At 38.0% G+C, this 13,633-nt stretch overlaps 1 protein-coding gene across 1 annotated transcript; it reads right to left on the bottom strand.

Annotated features, from left to right (window-relative positions):
* Nucleotides 1–12,839: 12,839 nt before the first annotated feature.
* On the bottom strand, nucleotides 12,840–13,417 carry LOC116647143 (10 kDa heat shock protein, mitochondrial-like). The gene has a single exon (XM_032428297.1). The coding sequence runs from the start codon at nucleotides 13,328–13,330 to the stop codon at nucleotides 13,022–13,024; it is 309 nt and encodes a 102-aa protein (XP_032284188.1). The 5' UTR covers nucleotides 13,331–13,417; the 3' UTR covers nucleotides 12,840–13,021.
* Nucleotides 13,418–13,633: the final 216 nt, after the last annotated feature.

Genomic DNA, 13,633 nt, shown 5'->3' with positions numbered 1-13,633 from the left:
CTACTTGCATTCACATTGTTGCAAATGGCAAGATTTCATTCTTTTTGATGGCTGAGTAATATTTTCCATTATATATATATATATATATATAATCTCAATCATATCTTCTTTATCCATTCATCTGTAGATGGACATCCGGGTTCTTTCCATATTTTGGCTATTGTGGACATTGCTGCTATAAACATCGGGGTGCATGTGCCCCTTCAAATCACTATGTTTGTATCCTTTAGATAGATATCTAGTAGTGCAATTGCTGGGTGAAAGGGTAGTTCTATTTTTGAGGAACCGCCATACTGTTTTCTGAAGTGGCTGCACCACTTTGCATTCCTACCAACAGTGTAAGAGGGTTCCCCTTTCCCTACATCCTTGCCAACATCTGTCATTTCCTGAGTTGTTAATTTTAGCCATTCTTTTTTTTTTTTTTTAAGATTTAATGTATTTATTTGAGAGATAGAGAGAAAGCACGAGCAAGGGGAGAGGCAAGGGGAGAAGCAGGTTCCCCATTCAGCAGGGAGCCTGATGTAAGGCTCGATCCCAGGACTCTGGGATCATGACCTGAGCCACCCAGGTGCCCCAATTTCAGCCATTCTGACAGGTGTGAGGTGGTGTATCTCATTGTGGTTTTGATTTGTATTTCCCTGATGCCATGTGATATTGAGCATTTTTTCATGTGTCTGTTGGCCATTTGTATGTCTTCTTTGGAGAAATGTCTGTTCATGTCTTCTGCCCATTTCTTAACTGGATTATTTGTTTTTGGGGGGTTGAGTTTAATAAGTTCTTTATAGATTTTGGATACTAGCCCTTTATCTGATATGTCATTTGTGAATATCTTTTCCCATTCTGTAGGTTGCCTTTTAGTTTTGTTGACTGTTTCCTTTGCTGTGCAAAAGCTTTTTATCCTGATGAAGTCCCAATAGTTCATTTTTGCTTTTGTTTCCCTTGCCTTTGGAGACATGTCTAGCAAGAAGTTGCTGCCGCCAAGGTCGAAGAGGTTGCTGCCTGTGTTCTCCACCAGGATTTTGATGGATTCTTGTCTCACATTTAGGTCTTTCATCTATTTTGAGTCTATTTTTGTGTATGATAAAAGGAAATGGTCCGGTTTCATTCTTCTGCATGTGCTGTCCAATTTTCCCAACACCGTTTGTTGAAGACACTGTCTTTTCTCCATTGATATTCTTTCCTGCTTTGTCAAAGATTAGTTGACGATAGAGTTGAGGGTCCATTTCTGGGTTCTCTATTTGGTTCAACTGATCTATGTGTCTGTTTTTGTGCCAGTACGATACTGTCTTGATGATTACAGCTTTGTAATAGAGCTTGAAGTCCAGAATTGTGATGCCTCCAACCTTGGTTTTCTTTTTCAACATTCCTTTGGCTATTCAGGGTCTTTTCTGGTTCCATACAAATTCCAGCTCTGTGAAAAATGCTGATGGTATTTTGATAGGGATTGCTTTGAATGTGTAGATTGCTTTGGGTAGCATAGACATTTTCACAATATTTGTTCTTCTAATCCATGAGCATGGAATGTTTTTCCATTTCTTTGTATCTTCCTCAATTTCTTTCATAAGTGTTCTATAGTTTTCAGAGTACAGATCTTTTACCTCTTTGGTTAGGTTAATTCCTAGGTAACTTAGGATTTTTGGTGCAATTGTAAATGGGATCGACTCCTTGATTTCCCTTTCTGCTGCTTCATTGTTAGTGTATAGAAATGCAACTGACTTCTGAGTGTTGATTTTATATCCTGAGACTTTGCTGAATTCCTCTATCAGTTCTAGCAATTTTTAGTAGAGTATTTTGGGTTTTCTAGATAGAGTTTCATGTCATCTGCAACGAGTGAAAGTTTCACTTCTTTGCCAATTTGAATGCCTTTTATTACTTTTTGTTGTCTGATTGCTGAGGCGAGGACTTCCAGTACTATGCTGAACAGTGGTGAGTGTGGACATCCCTGTCATGTTCCTGAACTTAGAGGACAAGCTCTCAGTTATTCCCTATCGAGGATCATATTTGCCATGGGTCTTTTTTATATGATTTTAATGAAGTTGAGGTATGTTCCCTCTATCCCTATATGGTGGAGGGTTTTTATCAAGAAAGGATGCTGTATTTTGTCAAATGCTTTTTCTGCTTCTATTGAGAGGATGATCTTGTTCTTATCCCTTCTTTTATTTATGTGGTGTATCACATTGATTGATTTGTGGATGTTGAACCACCCTTGCAGCCCAGGAATAAATCCCACTTGGTCATGGTGAATAATCCTTTTAATGTACTGTTGGATCCTATTAGCTAATATGTTGGTGAGAATTTTTGCATCCATATTCATCAGGGATATTGGTCTGTAATTCTCCTTTTTGTTGGGGTCTTTGTCCGGTCTTGTAATATTGGCCTCATAGAAGGAGTTTGGAAGTTTTCCTTCCATTTAAATTTTTTGGAACAGTTTCAGAACAATAGGTATTGATTTTCTGTAAATGTTTTGTAGAATTCCCCTGGGAAGCCATCCGGCCCTGGACTCTTGTTTGTTGGAGAGATTTTTGATTACTGATTCAATTTCTCGTGGGTTATGGATGTGTTCCGGTTTTCTATTTCTTCCTGTTTCAGTTTCAGTAGTATATGTGTTTCTAGGAATGCATTCATTTCTTCCAGATTGCCTAATTTGTTGGCATACAATTGCTCATTATATTCTCTTCTAATTGTTTGTATGTCTTCAGTGTTGGTTGTCATCTCTCCTTTATCATTCATGATTTTATTTATTTGGGTCCTTTGTATTTTCTTTTTGATAAGTCTGGCTAGAGGTTTATCAATCTTATTAATTCTTTCAAAGAACCAGCTCCTAGTTTCATTGATTTGTTCTACTGTTTTTTTGATTTCTGTATCATTGATTTCTGCCCTAATCCTATTATTTCTCTTCTCCTGCTGGATTTAGGCTTTATTTGCTGCTCTTTTTCCAGCTCCTTTAGGTGTAAGGTTAGGTTGTGTATTTGAAATGGTGGTTGATTTCCTACTAGTAGACTTCCAGGATTTGTTTTCTCAGATCTCTGATTGATTTCTTGAGTGTTCAGAATAATTTGATAGCTAGTTGTATTCTAGGGATGGGACAAACTTAGGGTCCCCCTACTCCTCTGCCATCTTAACTCCTTCAGTTAGGATTTTAATAGGGATCATGTAGAACCAGAAGATTAATTTGGGGAATACTGCCATCTTAACAATATTAAATCTTTAAACCCATGGACATGGGTTGGCTTTCCGTTAATAATGATATTTAATATCTTTCAATAAGGTCTTGCAATTTTCAGTGTACAAGGGTTGCATTTCTTTTATTAAATTTAAAACTATTTTAACCTTTTAAGCTATTGTGACTAGAATTGCTTTACATTCATTTTGAGAATGACATAGCTGGTGTGTAGAACTCAAATTGATTTTTATGTATGCAATTTATGTCTTACAATCTTTTGGAATCAGTTTATTAGAGCAGCAGATTTTTTAGTGGATTTACCCTGAGATTCTCTTTATACATGATCACACCACATGCAAATAGACACAGGTTTCCTTCTTGCTTTTTAATTTATATGCCTTATATTTCTTTGCCTTGCCTAATAAACTTAGTTAAAATATACAGTCCAGGGGCACCTGGGTGGCTCAGTCGTTAAGCGTCTGCCTTCGGCTCAGGTCATGATCTCAGGGTCCTGGGATCGAGCCCCGCATCGGGCTCCCTGCTCATGGGAAGCCTGCTTCTCCCTCTCCCACTCCCCCTGCTTGTGTTCCCTCTCTTGCTGTGTCTCTCTCTGTCAAATAAATAAATAAAATCTTTAAAAAATATATATATATACAGTCCAACATTGAATAAAAGTGGTGAGAATAAACATTCTTATTCTTTCCCTGATCTTGGGGGTGGGCAGGCGATATTCAGTGCTTCACCAACAAATATGTTACCAGTGGGTTTTTCATAGATGCTCTTTATCAGGCTAAGAATGTTGCTTTATATTCCTAGTTTGTTGAATGATTTTATCATGAAATAATGTTGGATTTTCTCACATGCTTTTTCCTTATCTATTGAGATGACTTATTTGTTGTAGTTTATTCTATAATTCTTTATCCTATATTTATATGATGTATTACATTGATTTATTTTCATATGTTAAGCCAAACTTGCATTACTGGGATATATCCCACGTCTTGGTCATGGTGTATAACCCTTTTTAATATGCTGCTGGATTTAGTTTACTAGTATTTTGTCGAGTATTTTTGCATCTATATTCACAAGAGATATTGTACTTTAGCTTACTTTTCTTGTGACATCTTGTCTAACTTTAGTGTCTAGGTAACACTATCCTCATAGAATGTGTAGGGAAGTGTCACTCTCTTATTCTTTGGAAAAGTTTGTGAAATTTTGGTAATCTTCTTTAAACATTCAGTAGAATTCACCAGTGAAGGCCTCTTGCCCTGGGTTTTTCTTTGTAGAAAAATTTTTGATTACTAATTCCACATCTTTACTTGTTATAGTTATTCAGATTTCCTATTTCTTCTACAGTCAGTTCTAGTCTTTCATGTCTTTCTTACAGTTTGTCCATTTCATGTACATTACACAATTTGTTGACATCGGGCTACTCATAGTATTCTCTTTAATCCTTTTTGTTTCAGCAATGTTCCCCCGATGTCCCTCATTCATTCTTGATTTGAGTAATTTGAATTGTCTTTTTTCTTGATCAGTCTAGCTAAAGGTTTGACAATCTTGTTGATATTTTCAAAGGACCACTTTTAGTGTCATTGGTTTTTGTCAGTCATTTATCTAATCTCTATTTTATTTCTGCCCTAATCTTTATTTCTTTATACTTGATGTAGTTTAGTTTGCTCTTCTCTTTACAGTTTCTTAAGGTTAAAGGTTAAGTTATTGATTTGAGAGTATGTTCTTTTTTAATATAGTCATTTACAGCCACAAATCTCCTTCTAAGCACTGCTTTAGGTGCATTCCATAAGATTTTGTACATTGCATTTTTATTTTCTGATCATAATTTGGCCTTTAAGGTTATTGGAGTTTGTATAGTACATGCTGGAAGGCTGGTTTGTGCAAGCACACCCTGAATGTCCCTGTTAATCACTATCTTGGGAATGTAGAGATCTTGTCCTCCCTCAATATTCCTATCAGGCAGAATATGTAGAAGAATGTGTTGTTCTGCATTCAAGGTCAGGGTCTCAGGGATAGCCAACCCAAAGCCTCTCCCTTAGACAATGTCCAGATGGCAGGCTTTGATCTCCTTGGAACACTGGCTGTACAAGGAGGGGAAGGGCTACAGATGCTAAGTTGCTACATTATAAAAGCTTCCTGCATGTAGATTCTAGCACTGGATTTCTGCATCACTGTTTCTGGGTCATTTCTTTGGTCCCACCAGACCATCACCCAACCCTGGCTTAGAGCCTGCAAGGGTATGGCTACACAGAGTTCTCTTGTATATGAGGAGTCATCTTTTTCTTGCTTCTTTCAAGATCTTTCTCTTTGTCTCTCAACATTTTGACTGTGATGTGTTGGTAAAGGAAATTTATAACTCTTTTAATGTTTGTGGGCCCTGTTCCTGGACTCCCAGGGAAGCTATACTTTAACTTTTACCAAGGTCAGAATGACTTCACCAGACTTCAGAGCATGGGCTCTATTTCTGCCCCAAGCACACATTGTACATCTGTTTCATTAGCAGATAACCTAAAAAAAAAAAAAAATTTCAAACTAAAGATAAGAATAAAAATCTCCCTAAATTCCATTCCCATACCTCCAGAGCCTGTAACCTTGTACATACTAAAAGCATAAGATAAAGTTTATAATTTTCTGGAATGTCCTCTGTCATGATAATTTATAACTCTTGATGTAACAAAAAAAAACAACAACAACAACATATATAACCCTATATTAAACATTCCTTCTCTGGAGCACTCTCTTCTTTGCCCAGATTATGTATCCCAGGCAGCTGTCCTCACTTGGGCTCAACTAAAACTCTCTTCCTTTTTTTAGAAATTCTAAAAAGTTTGTTCATTTTGTGTCAACAGTACCTAGCTGTGGATCTCTTCATGTTTTTCCTACTTAGGAGTTTGTTGACCTTCTTGGTATGTAGGTTAATGTTTTCATCAAGTTTAGAGTTTTCAGTCATTATTTTATCATGGGTTTTTTTCTGTATCTTTTTCTCCTCTCCTTCTGGTACTTCTACTATGTGTATGTTGGTACACTTAATGGTACTTAATGGTGTCTCACATTTCTCTGAGGTCCTGTTCATTTCCTTCTATCTTTTCTCTCTCTTCAGATTGCATAATCTCTATTGATCTATCTTTAAATTTCCCCATTCATTCTTCTGCCAGCTCAAATCTACTGTTAAATTATTCTAGTGAATTCTTCATTTCAGTGAGTGTGCTTTTCAACTCGTTTCCCTTTGGATCTTTTTTATAATTTCCCTTTACTGATATTCTCTATGATGAGACATTGTCATCGCACCTTCTTTTAATTCTTTAAACACAGTTTTAGTTCTTTTAACATACTTATTACACCTGCTTTGAAGATTTTTGCCTAATGGGTCCAACATCTGGGCCCATGCCAAGGCAGTTTCTCATGCCTGCTTTTTTTCCCTACAAATGGATTACACTTCCCTGTTTGTTTCCATGTCTTTAATTTTTGATGAGAACTGAACATGTTCATAATATTTTGTATCAATTCTGGATACTGATCCCTCACACATAGACTTGGGCTACTTATTGTTGTTTATTTTTCACTTTGTTTGGTGCCTTGGCTAGACTGGTTCAGCGAAGTTGATTCCTCCAGCAATGCACAGCCCGTAACGTCACTCCCCCAAAGGCTCAGCCTTGGGCACACACATAGTCATCCTAGGATGACAGCAGTCTTAGCTAGGCTGTCAGTCTCTTTCACCTCTTTGTTAAGCTGTCTGCCCTTGGTGGTATCACACTTAGCAGCAAGTCTCCACTAACTGCCCACTGATCTATTCTTTAAAATGATTCCCTGGGGCATAAATTACTACACAGTGGGATGCCTTTAATTTCAGGCCTCCTTCCAGGAGTAACTTTTAAGGAAAAGACCACTGAGGTTTTTTCTTGTCCCAGGAGAGTGCGCTTCTTAGCTCTCTTTTCCTTAATTGCTTGCCACCAAAAATCTCCTTTGTTTTTGACACTATCTTTAGGTGTGACATTCCCTACACTCTGTTCCAAATAAAGCTAGTCAACTTGGGGAGAGCTTCAAAGCTCTCTATTCTTACAACTCATCTCCCCCACTAAGCAAAATCTCTGAGCCACTGCTCCAGAGCTAACAGCAGGAATAGGGCCTACTTCTCTTGGAGTAACCCACATCATTCTATCTATACACTATCTTGCATTTTTATTACACATCACCAGATTGCATATAATAATAAACAAAGGTGATCTGTTTATTGTCTGTTTCCTCCCAATAAAATAGAAAATCCTTAAGGGAGAGACTGTGTTCATAGAATGGAACAGGTGCTCAATAAAGATTTATTAAATGAATAAATGAATTCTGTAAAAAATCATCTATTTCCTCTCGTTTTTCAAATACAATGACAAAAAAATTTCTAGAGGAAACCACATCACTTTTACCTTTCCTGTATGTGTAGTTATTCTATTTTCTCATTTTTTAAAATTTTTAACAGCTTAATCGAGGAAAACTTGCATACCGTAATATTCACTCATTATAAAACTCAAATGAATTCCAGTAAATTTATAGTTATACACCTACCACAATCTAGTTTTAGATCATTTCAATCACCTAAAAGTTTCCTTATATCTGCAATTAATTTGCAACTTGCAAAATTAATCTGTAATTAAATTTGAAATTAATTTGCAAAATTTGCGATTGCTTTCTCACTCCCAACTCCATCCACTCACAAACATATATCTGTTTTCTGTCTCTGTAACTTTGCCTTGTTTTGACATTTCATAAAACGGAATCATACAATACGCTTTCTTTTGAATTGGGCTTTTTTTACTTAGTGAAACGTTTCTGAGGTTCATCCATGTTGTAATATTTATTAGTAGTTCATCCCTTTTATTGTTGACTAATATTCCATTAGAGGCATATACCACATTTTGGTTATCTATATACCTGGTGATAGACATTAGATTGTTTAGTTTGTGGCTACTCTAAATAATATTGCTATGAAAATTCATGTATACCCTTGTGTGGACATATATTTTCATTTCTCATGGGTAGATACCTTCAAGGTGACTAGAAGGGCCATATCCTAAACTTATACCTTTTTATTATTTTTTTAAAATTGAGATATAATTGACATATAACATTGTGTAAGTTTAAGGTGTACAATGTATTGGTAACACCTCTGTCATGACACATCATCACCATTTCTTTTTTTGTGGTGAGAACAATTAAGATCTAGCCTCTTAGCAACTTTGAAGTTTATAATACTGTATTGTTGACTATAGTAACTATGTGTAGTGTAAGCCTGGGACAGGTTTTTTTGTTTGCTCGTTTGTTTGTTGTAATGCAAGTGCTAATATTGCGCTTGTGCTTAATGAGGCATCCACTTCAAAGACGGCTATCTCAAACACATTGCAATCTACAAGACTAGAGAAAGAGCCAGGCTGCCCCACTCCTGAAGTTCTTTTGTTTTAGAAATCTTTGGTTGACTTAAATAAATGAGTTTGGCCACTTCCCAGGCTTTAATTCCTGCTCTTGTTTAAAACTCAATGAATAGTGAACCAGAGAAACTCCAGGCCTCCACCCTGGACCTCAATAAAAGCAGAACCCCAAGTCCATGCTCACTCACACTCTCTCTTCTCTCCTCCTCTTTCATCAAGTCCTCGCTGTGTAGCCTCAGGCACACTGTATACCCTTCAGGAATTGTAAATAACATACCTGTCTTTTTTTCCCAGAGTTTCTTGATCATCATTGCTGCAGTGCATCTTGCAATCATGCTAAGAACCACAAGGGCCTGTCCAGCCCACAGCATTGGTTCCAAAAGGGAAGATGTCTGTGGGGGCTTGCCATGGTCCCACGTGAGTGCCCCCAGGAATTTCTAACCAATAGCATCACTATCAATACGGCTGAGACCAGCATGAAAGACTATGCTGTGCATTCAATTTCCTGAACTTATTTCTCTGAGTTGCAAGCTTGTACCCTTAAACAACATCTCCCCAATTCCCCAACCAGCCGATCTATAGTAACCACCATTCTACTGTTTTCATGAGTTTGGCCACATAGAAGTTACATCATACAGTATTTGTCTTTCTCTGACTAATCTCACTTGGCATAATGCCCTCAAGGTCCATCCATGTTCTCACAATTAGCAGGATGTCTTTCTTTCTCATGGCTTAAAATTTCTACGTCTTTATCCATTTATCCTTTGGGGGACCCTTAAATTGTTTCCATATCTTGTCTATTGTGAGCAATGCTACAATGAACATAGGTGTGCAGATATCACTTAGATATATCCGAAGAAGAAATACCTTCTGAAGAAATTGAAATCAGCCTATTGAGAGTGATATACCCAGCAAGGGGATTGATGAATAATATGGTCATTCAATTCTTAATTTTTTGAGGAACTGTCATACTATTTTCAATAGTGGCTAGACCATTTTACTTTCCCACCAACAGTATAGAAGAGTTCCCTTGTCTCCACATCCTTGCCAACATTTTTATCTCTTGTCTTTTTGATAACAGCCATCCTGACTGGTATAAGGCGATATCTCATTGTGGTTTGGATTTTCCTTTCCATGATGACTAGTAATGTTAAGCATGTTTTCATACACCTATTAGTTATTTGTATGTCTTTAGAAAAATATCTATTCAGGTCCTTTGTCAATTTTGTAATTGGATTATTTCCTTTTTTTTTTATTTTGCTATTGAGTTGTATGAGTTTTTAGTATATTTTGGATATTAACCCCTTAGCAGATATATGGTTTGTGAATACTTTCTCCCATTCTGTAGGTTGCCTTTTCAATGTATTGTTTCCTTTGCTGCTCAGAAGCTCTTTAATTTCATGTAGTCCCACTTGTTTTAGTTTTTGTGTCCTACATTTTCTCTCTAAAGAAATAGTCAAGCCATTTTCCAAAGTGCCAATATAATTTTATATTCCCACTGGCATGTATGAGATCCAGTTTCTCTACACCCTCAACAATACTTGTAATTATCTATTTTAAAATTATAGCTATTCCAGAGGCACCTGGGTGGCTCAGTCGGTTAAGCATTCAGGATGCTTAAGGAAGCAAGCACTTGCACTGGCTAGAACATTTCAGGTCATGATCTCATGGGCAGTGAGATTAAGCCCTGTGTTGGGCTCTGCACTCAGCAGGGAGTCTGCTTGAAGATTCTCTCCCCACTGCCCCTCACTCACTCATATGTTCTCTCTCTCAAATAAATAAATAAGTGCCAGAGGCTGGAAAAAAATCATTAAAAATAAATAAAATAAATAAAATTATAACCATTCTTTTTTTTTCTTTAAAGAATTTATTTAGGGCGCCTGGGTGGCTCAGATGGTTAAGCGTCTGCCTTCGGCTCAGGTCATGATCCCAGGGTCCTGGGATCGAGTCCCGCATCGGGCTCTCTGCTCCTTGGGAGCCTGCTTCTCCCTCTGCCTCTCTCTCTCTCTCTCTCTCTCTGTCTCTCATGAATAAATAAATAAAATCTTTAAAAAAAAAATTTATTTATTCATTTGACAGAGAGAGAAAGCACAACCAGGCAGAGTAGCAGGCAGAAGCAGAGGGAGAAGCAGGCTCCCCGCTGAGCAGGGAGCCCAACATGGGGCTCAATCCCAGGACCCTGGGATCATGACCTGAGCCGAAGGCAGACACTTAACCAACTGAGCTACCCAGGCACCCCAATTATAACCATTCTAATGGGTCTGTGGTACCATAATATTGTGGTTTCAATTTACATTTTCCTAATAACTAGTGAACTTTGAGCATATTTTCATGTATTTATTAGCTATAAATATATCTTCTTTAGTAAAATATTTAAATTATTTGCCCATTACTATGGACTGGATTTTTTTTTAAAGATTTTAATTATTTATGATATGAGGAATTTGAGAAACAAAACAGAGGATCATAGGGGAAGGGAGGAAAAAACGAAACAAGATGAAACCAGAGAGGGAGACAAACCATAAGAGACTCTTAATCTCAGGAAACAAACTGAGGGTTGCTGGAGTGGTGAGGGGTGGATGGGGGGCTGGATGATGGACATTGGGGAGGGTATGTGCTACGGTGAGTACTGTGAACTGTGTAAGACTGATGAATCCTAGACCTGTACCTCTGAAACAAATAATACATTATATATTTAAAAAAAAAAAAAAGAAGAAGATAGTAGGAAGGGAAAAATGAAGATTCTCCCTGCTGAGTGCAGAGCCCAACACAGGGCTTATTTATTTCTAACAGTTCTGGAGGCTGGCAAGTCCAAGATCAAGACACTGCAAATCTGGCATCTGGTGACAGCCCTCTTCCTGGCTTGTAGAGGGCTACCTTGTCATTATATCCTCACATGGCCAAGAGAGATATCATTTCTTTTGTGTCTTTTTTTAAGATTTTATTTATTTATTTGAGAGAGAGAGAGAGTGCGAGAGTGCACAAGTTGGGGAAAGGGGCAGACAGGGGGGAAGCAGACTCCTCGCTGAGCAGGGAGCCCAGTGTGGGGCCCAATCCCAGGACCCTAAGATCATGAGCTGAGCCAAAGACATGCTTAACCGACTGAGCCACCCAGGCACCCTCTTGTGTGTCTTACAAGGGCACAAATCCTTTCATGAGGGCTCCACCCTCATGATGTAATTACTTCCCAACAGCTCCATCTCCAGATACCATCAAGTGGAGATTAGGCTTCAATATATAAATTTGGGGGGAAAAAAGTATTCAGTCCAGTGACTCCCTCTGCCTGCTGCTCTCCCTGCTTGTGCTCTCTCTCTCTGTCTGACAAATAAATAAATATTTTTTTATTATGTTATGTTAGTCTCCATACATTACATCATTAGTTTTTGATGTAGTGTTCCACGATTCATTGTTTGCGTATAACACCCAGTGCTCCATGCAGTACGTGCCCTCCTTAATACCCATCACCGGGCTAACCCATCCCCCCACCACCCTCCCCTCTAAAACTCTCAGATTATTTCCCAGAGTCCATAGTCTTTCATGGTTCATTTCCCCTTTTGATTTCCCCCCCTTCAGTTCTCCCTTCCTTCTCCTAATGTCCTCCATGTTATTCCTTATGTTCCACAAATAAGTGAAACCATATGATAATTGTTTTTCTGTTTGACTTATTTCACTTAGCATAATTTCCTCCAGTTCCATCCATGTTGATGCAAATGTTGGGTATTCATCCTTTCTGATGGCTGAGTAGTATTCCATTGTATATATGGACCACATCTTCTTTATGCATTCATCTGTTGAAGGGCATCTCGGCTCCTTCCAGTTTGGCTATTGTGGACATTGCTGCTATGAACATTGGGGTGCATGTGGCCCTTCTTTTCATTACATCTGTATTTTTAGGGTAAATACCCAGTAGTGCAATTGCTGGGTCAGAGGGTAGCTCTATTTTTAACTTTTTGAGGAACCGCCAAAGTGGCTTCCACTTTCCAAAGTGGCTGTACCAACTTGCATTCCCACCAACAGTGTAAGAGGGTTCCCCTTTCTCCACAACCTCTCCAACATTTGTTGTTTCTTGCCTTGTCAATTTTTGCCATTCTAACTGGTGTAAGGTGCTATCTCAATGTGGTTTTGATTTGAATTTCCCTGATGGCTAATGATGATGAACATTTTTTCATGTGTCTATTAGCCATTTGTATATCTTCTTTGGAGAAGTGTCTGTTCATGTCTTCTGCGCTTTTTTTATTTTTCATTTATGCATTTTTATTTGCTAATGTTTATATCAGTACACTAAAACTAAATTTTAGAGACACTGGATATCATTAGTTTGAATACCATTAGTTTATTATAAAAGAGAGACATGAAAATTATTTACATGATGAAAGATTTCACAACTTCACTGGAATGGGCAGCTTCACTTCATGCCATTTTAATAATGATTTCAGTCCACATACATTCCGAGAATGTCACCATCTCTAAATAAGAAATAATCCTTGTCATCTAGAACTACTTTGGTGCCTCCATATTCTGGGAGGAGAACTTTATCTCCAGCTTTCACACTCACTGGTTGAATCTCTCCACCCTTTCTTTTAGAGCCCAATCCAACAGCTACTACTGTTGCTTGCAATACTTTTCCTTGAGATTTTTCTGAAAGCATAATACCTCCTTTGGTTACAGTTTCAGGTGCACTCCTTTCAACTAAAACTTGGTCAAAGAGGGGAAGAAACTTTCTAAACACCTGCCCTGCCATGACTCTGGCTGCTGCAGTTCATACTCTGCTCTGGAGCTGCCGCCACTGCAAGGCTCTTCTGCCCATTTTTTGATGTGAACGGCCTAAATGCTCCCATGAAACGGCATGGGGTTGCAGATTGGATAAAAAGACAGGACCCATCCATATGCTGTCTACAAGAGACTCATTTTGAACCTAAAGATACATCCAGACTGAAAGTGAAAGGATGGAGAATCATTTTTCATGCCAACAGACCTCAAAAGAAAGCTGGGATAGCAATTCTCATATCAGACAAATTAGATTTTAAGCTAAAGACTGTAGCTA

Source organism: Phoca vitulina, unplaced genomic scaffold (assembly GCF_004348235.1).
Source record: "Phoca vitulina isolate PV1807 unplaced genomic scaffold, GSC_HSeal_1.0 scaffold39, whole genome shotgun sequence".
Classification (NCBI taxonomy): domain Eukaryota; kingdom Metazoa; phylum Chordata; class Mammalia; order Carnivora; family Phocidae; genus Phoca; species Phoca vitulina.
This window is presented reverse-complemented; position numbering and strand designations above follow the sequence as displayed.

Excerpts from the sequence above, each read along its gene's own strand:
- LOC116647143 (XM_032428297.1), bottom strand. The coding sequence starts at position 13,330 with ATGGCAGGGCAGGTGTTTAGAAAGTTTCTTCCCCTCTTTGACCAAGTT.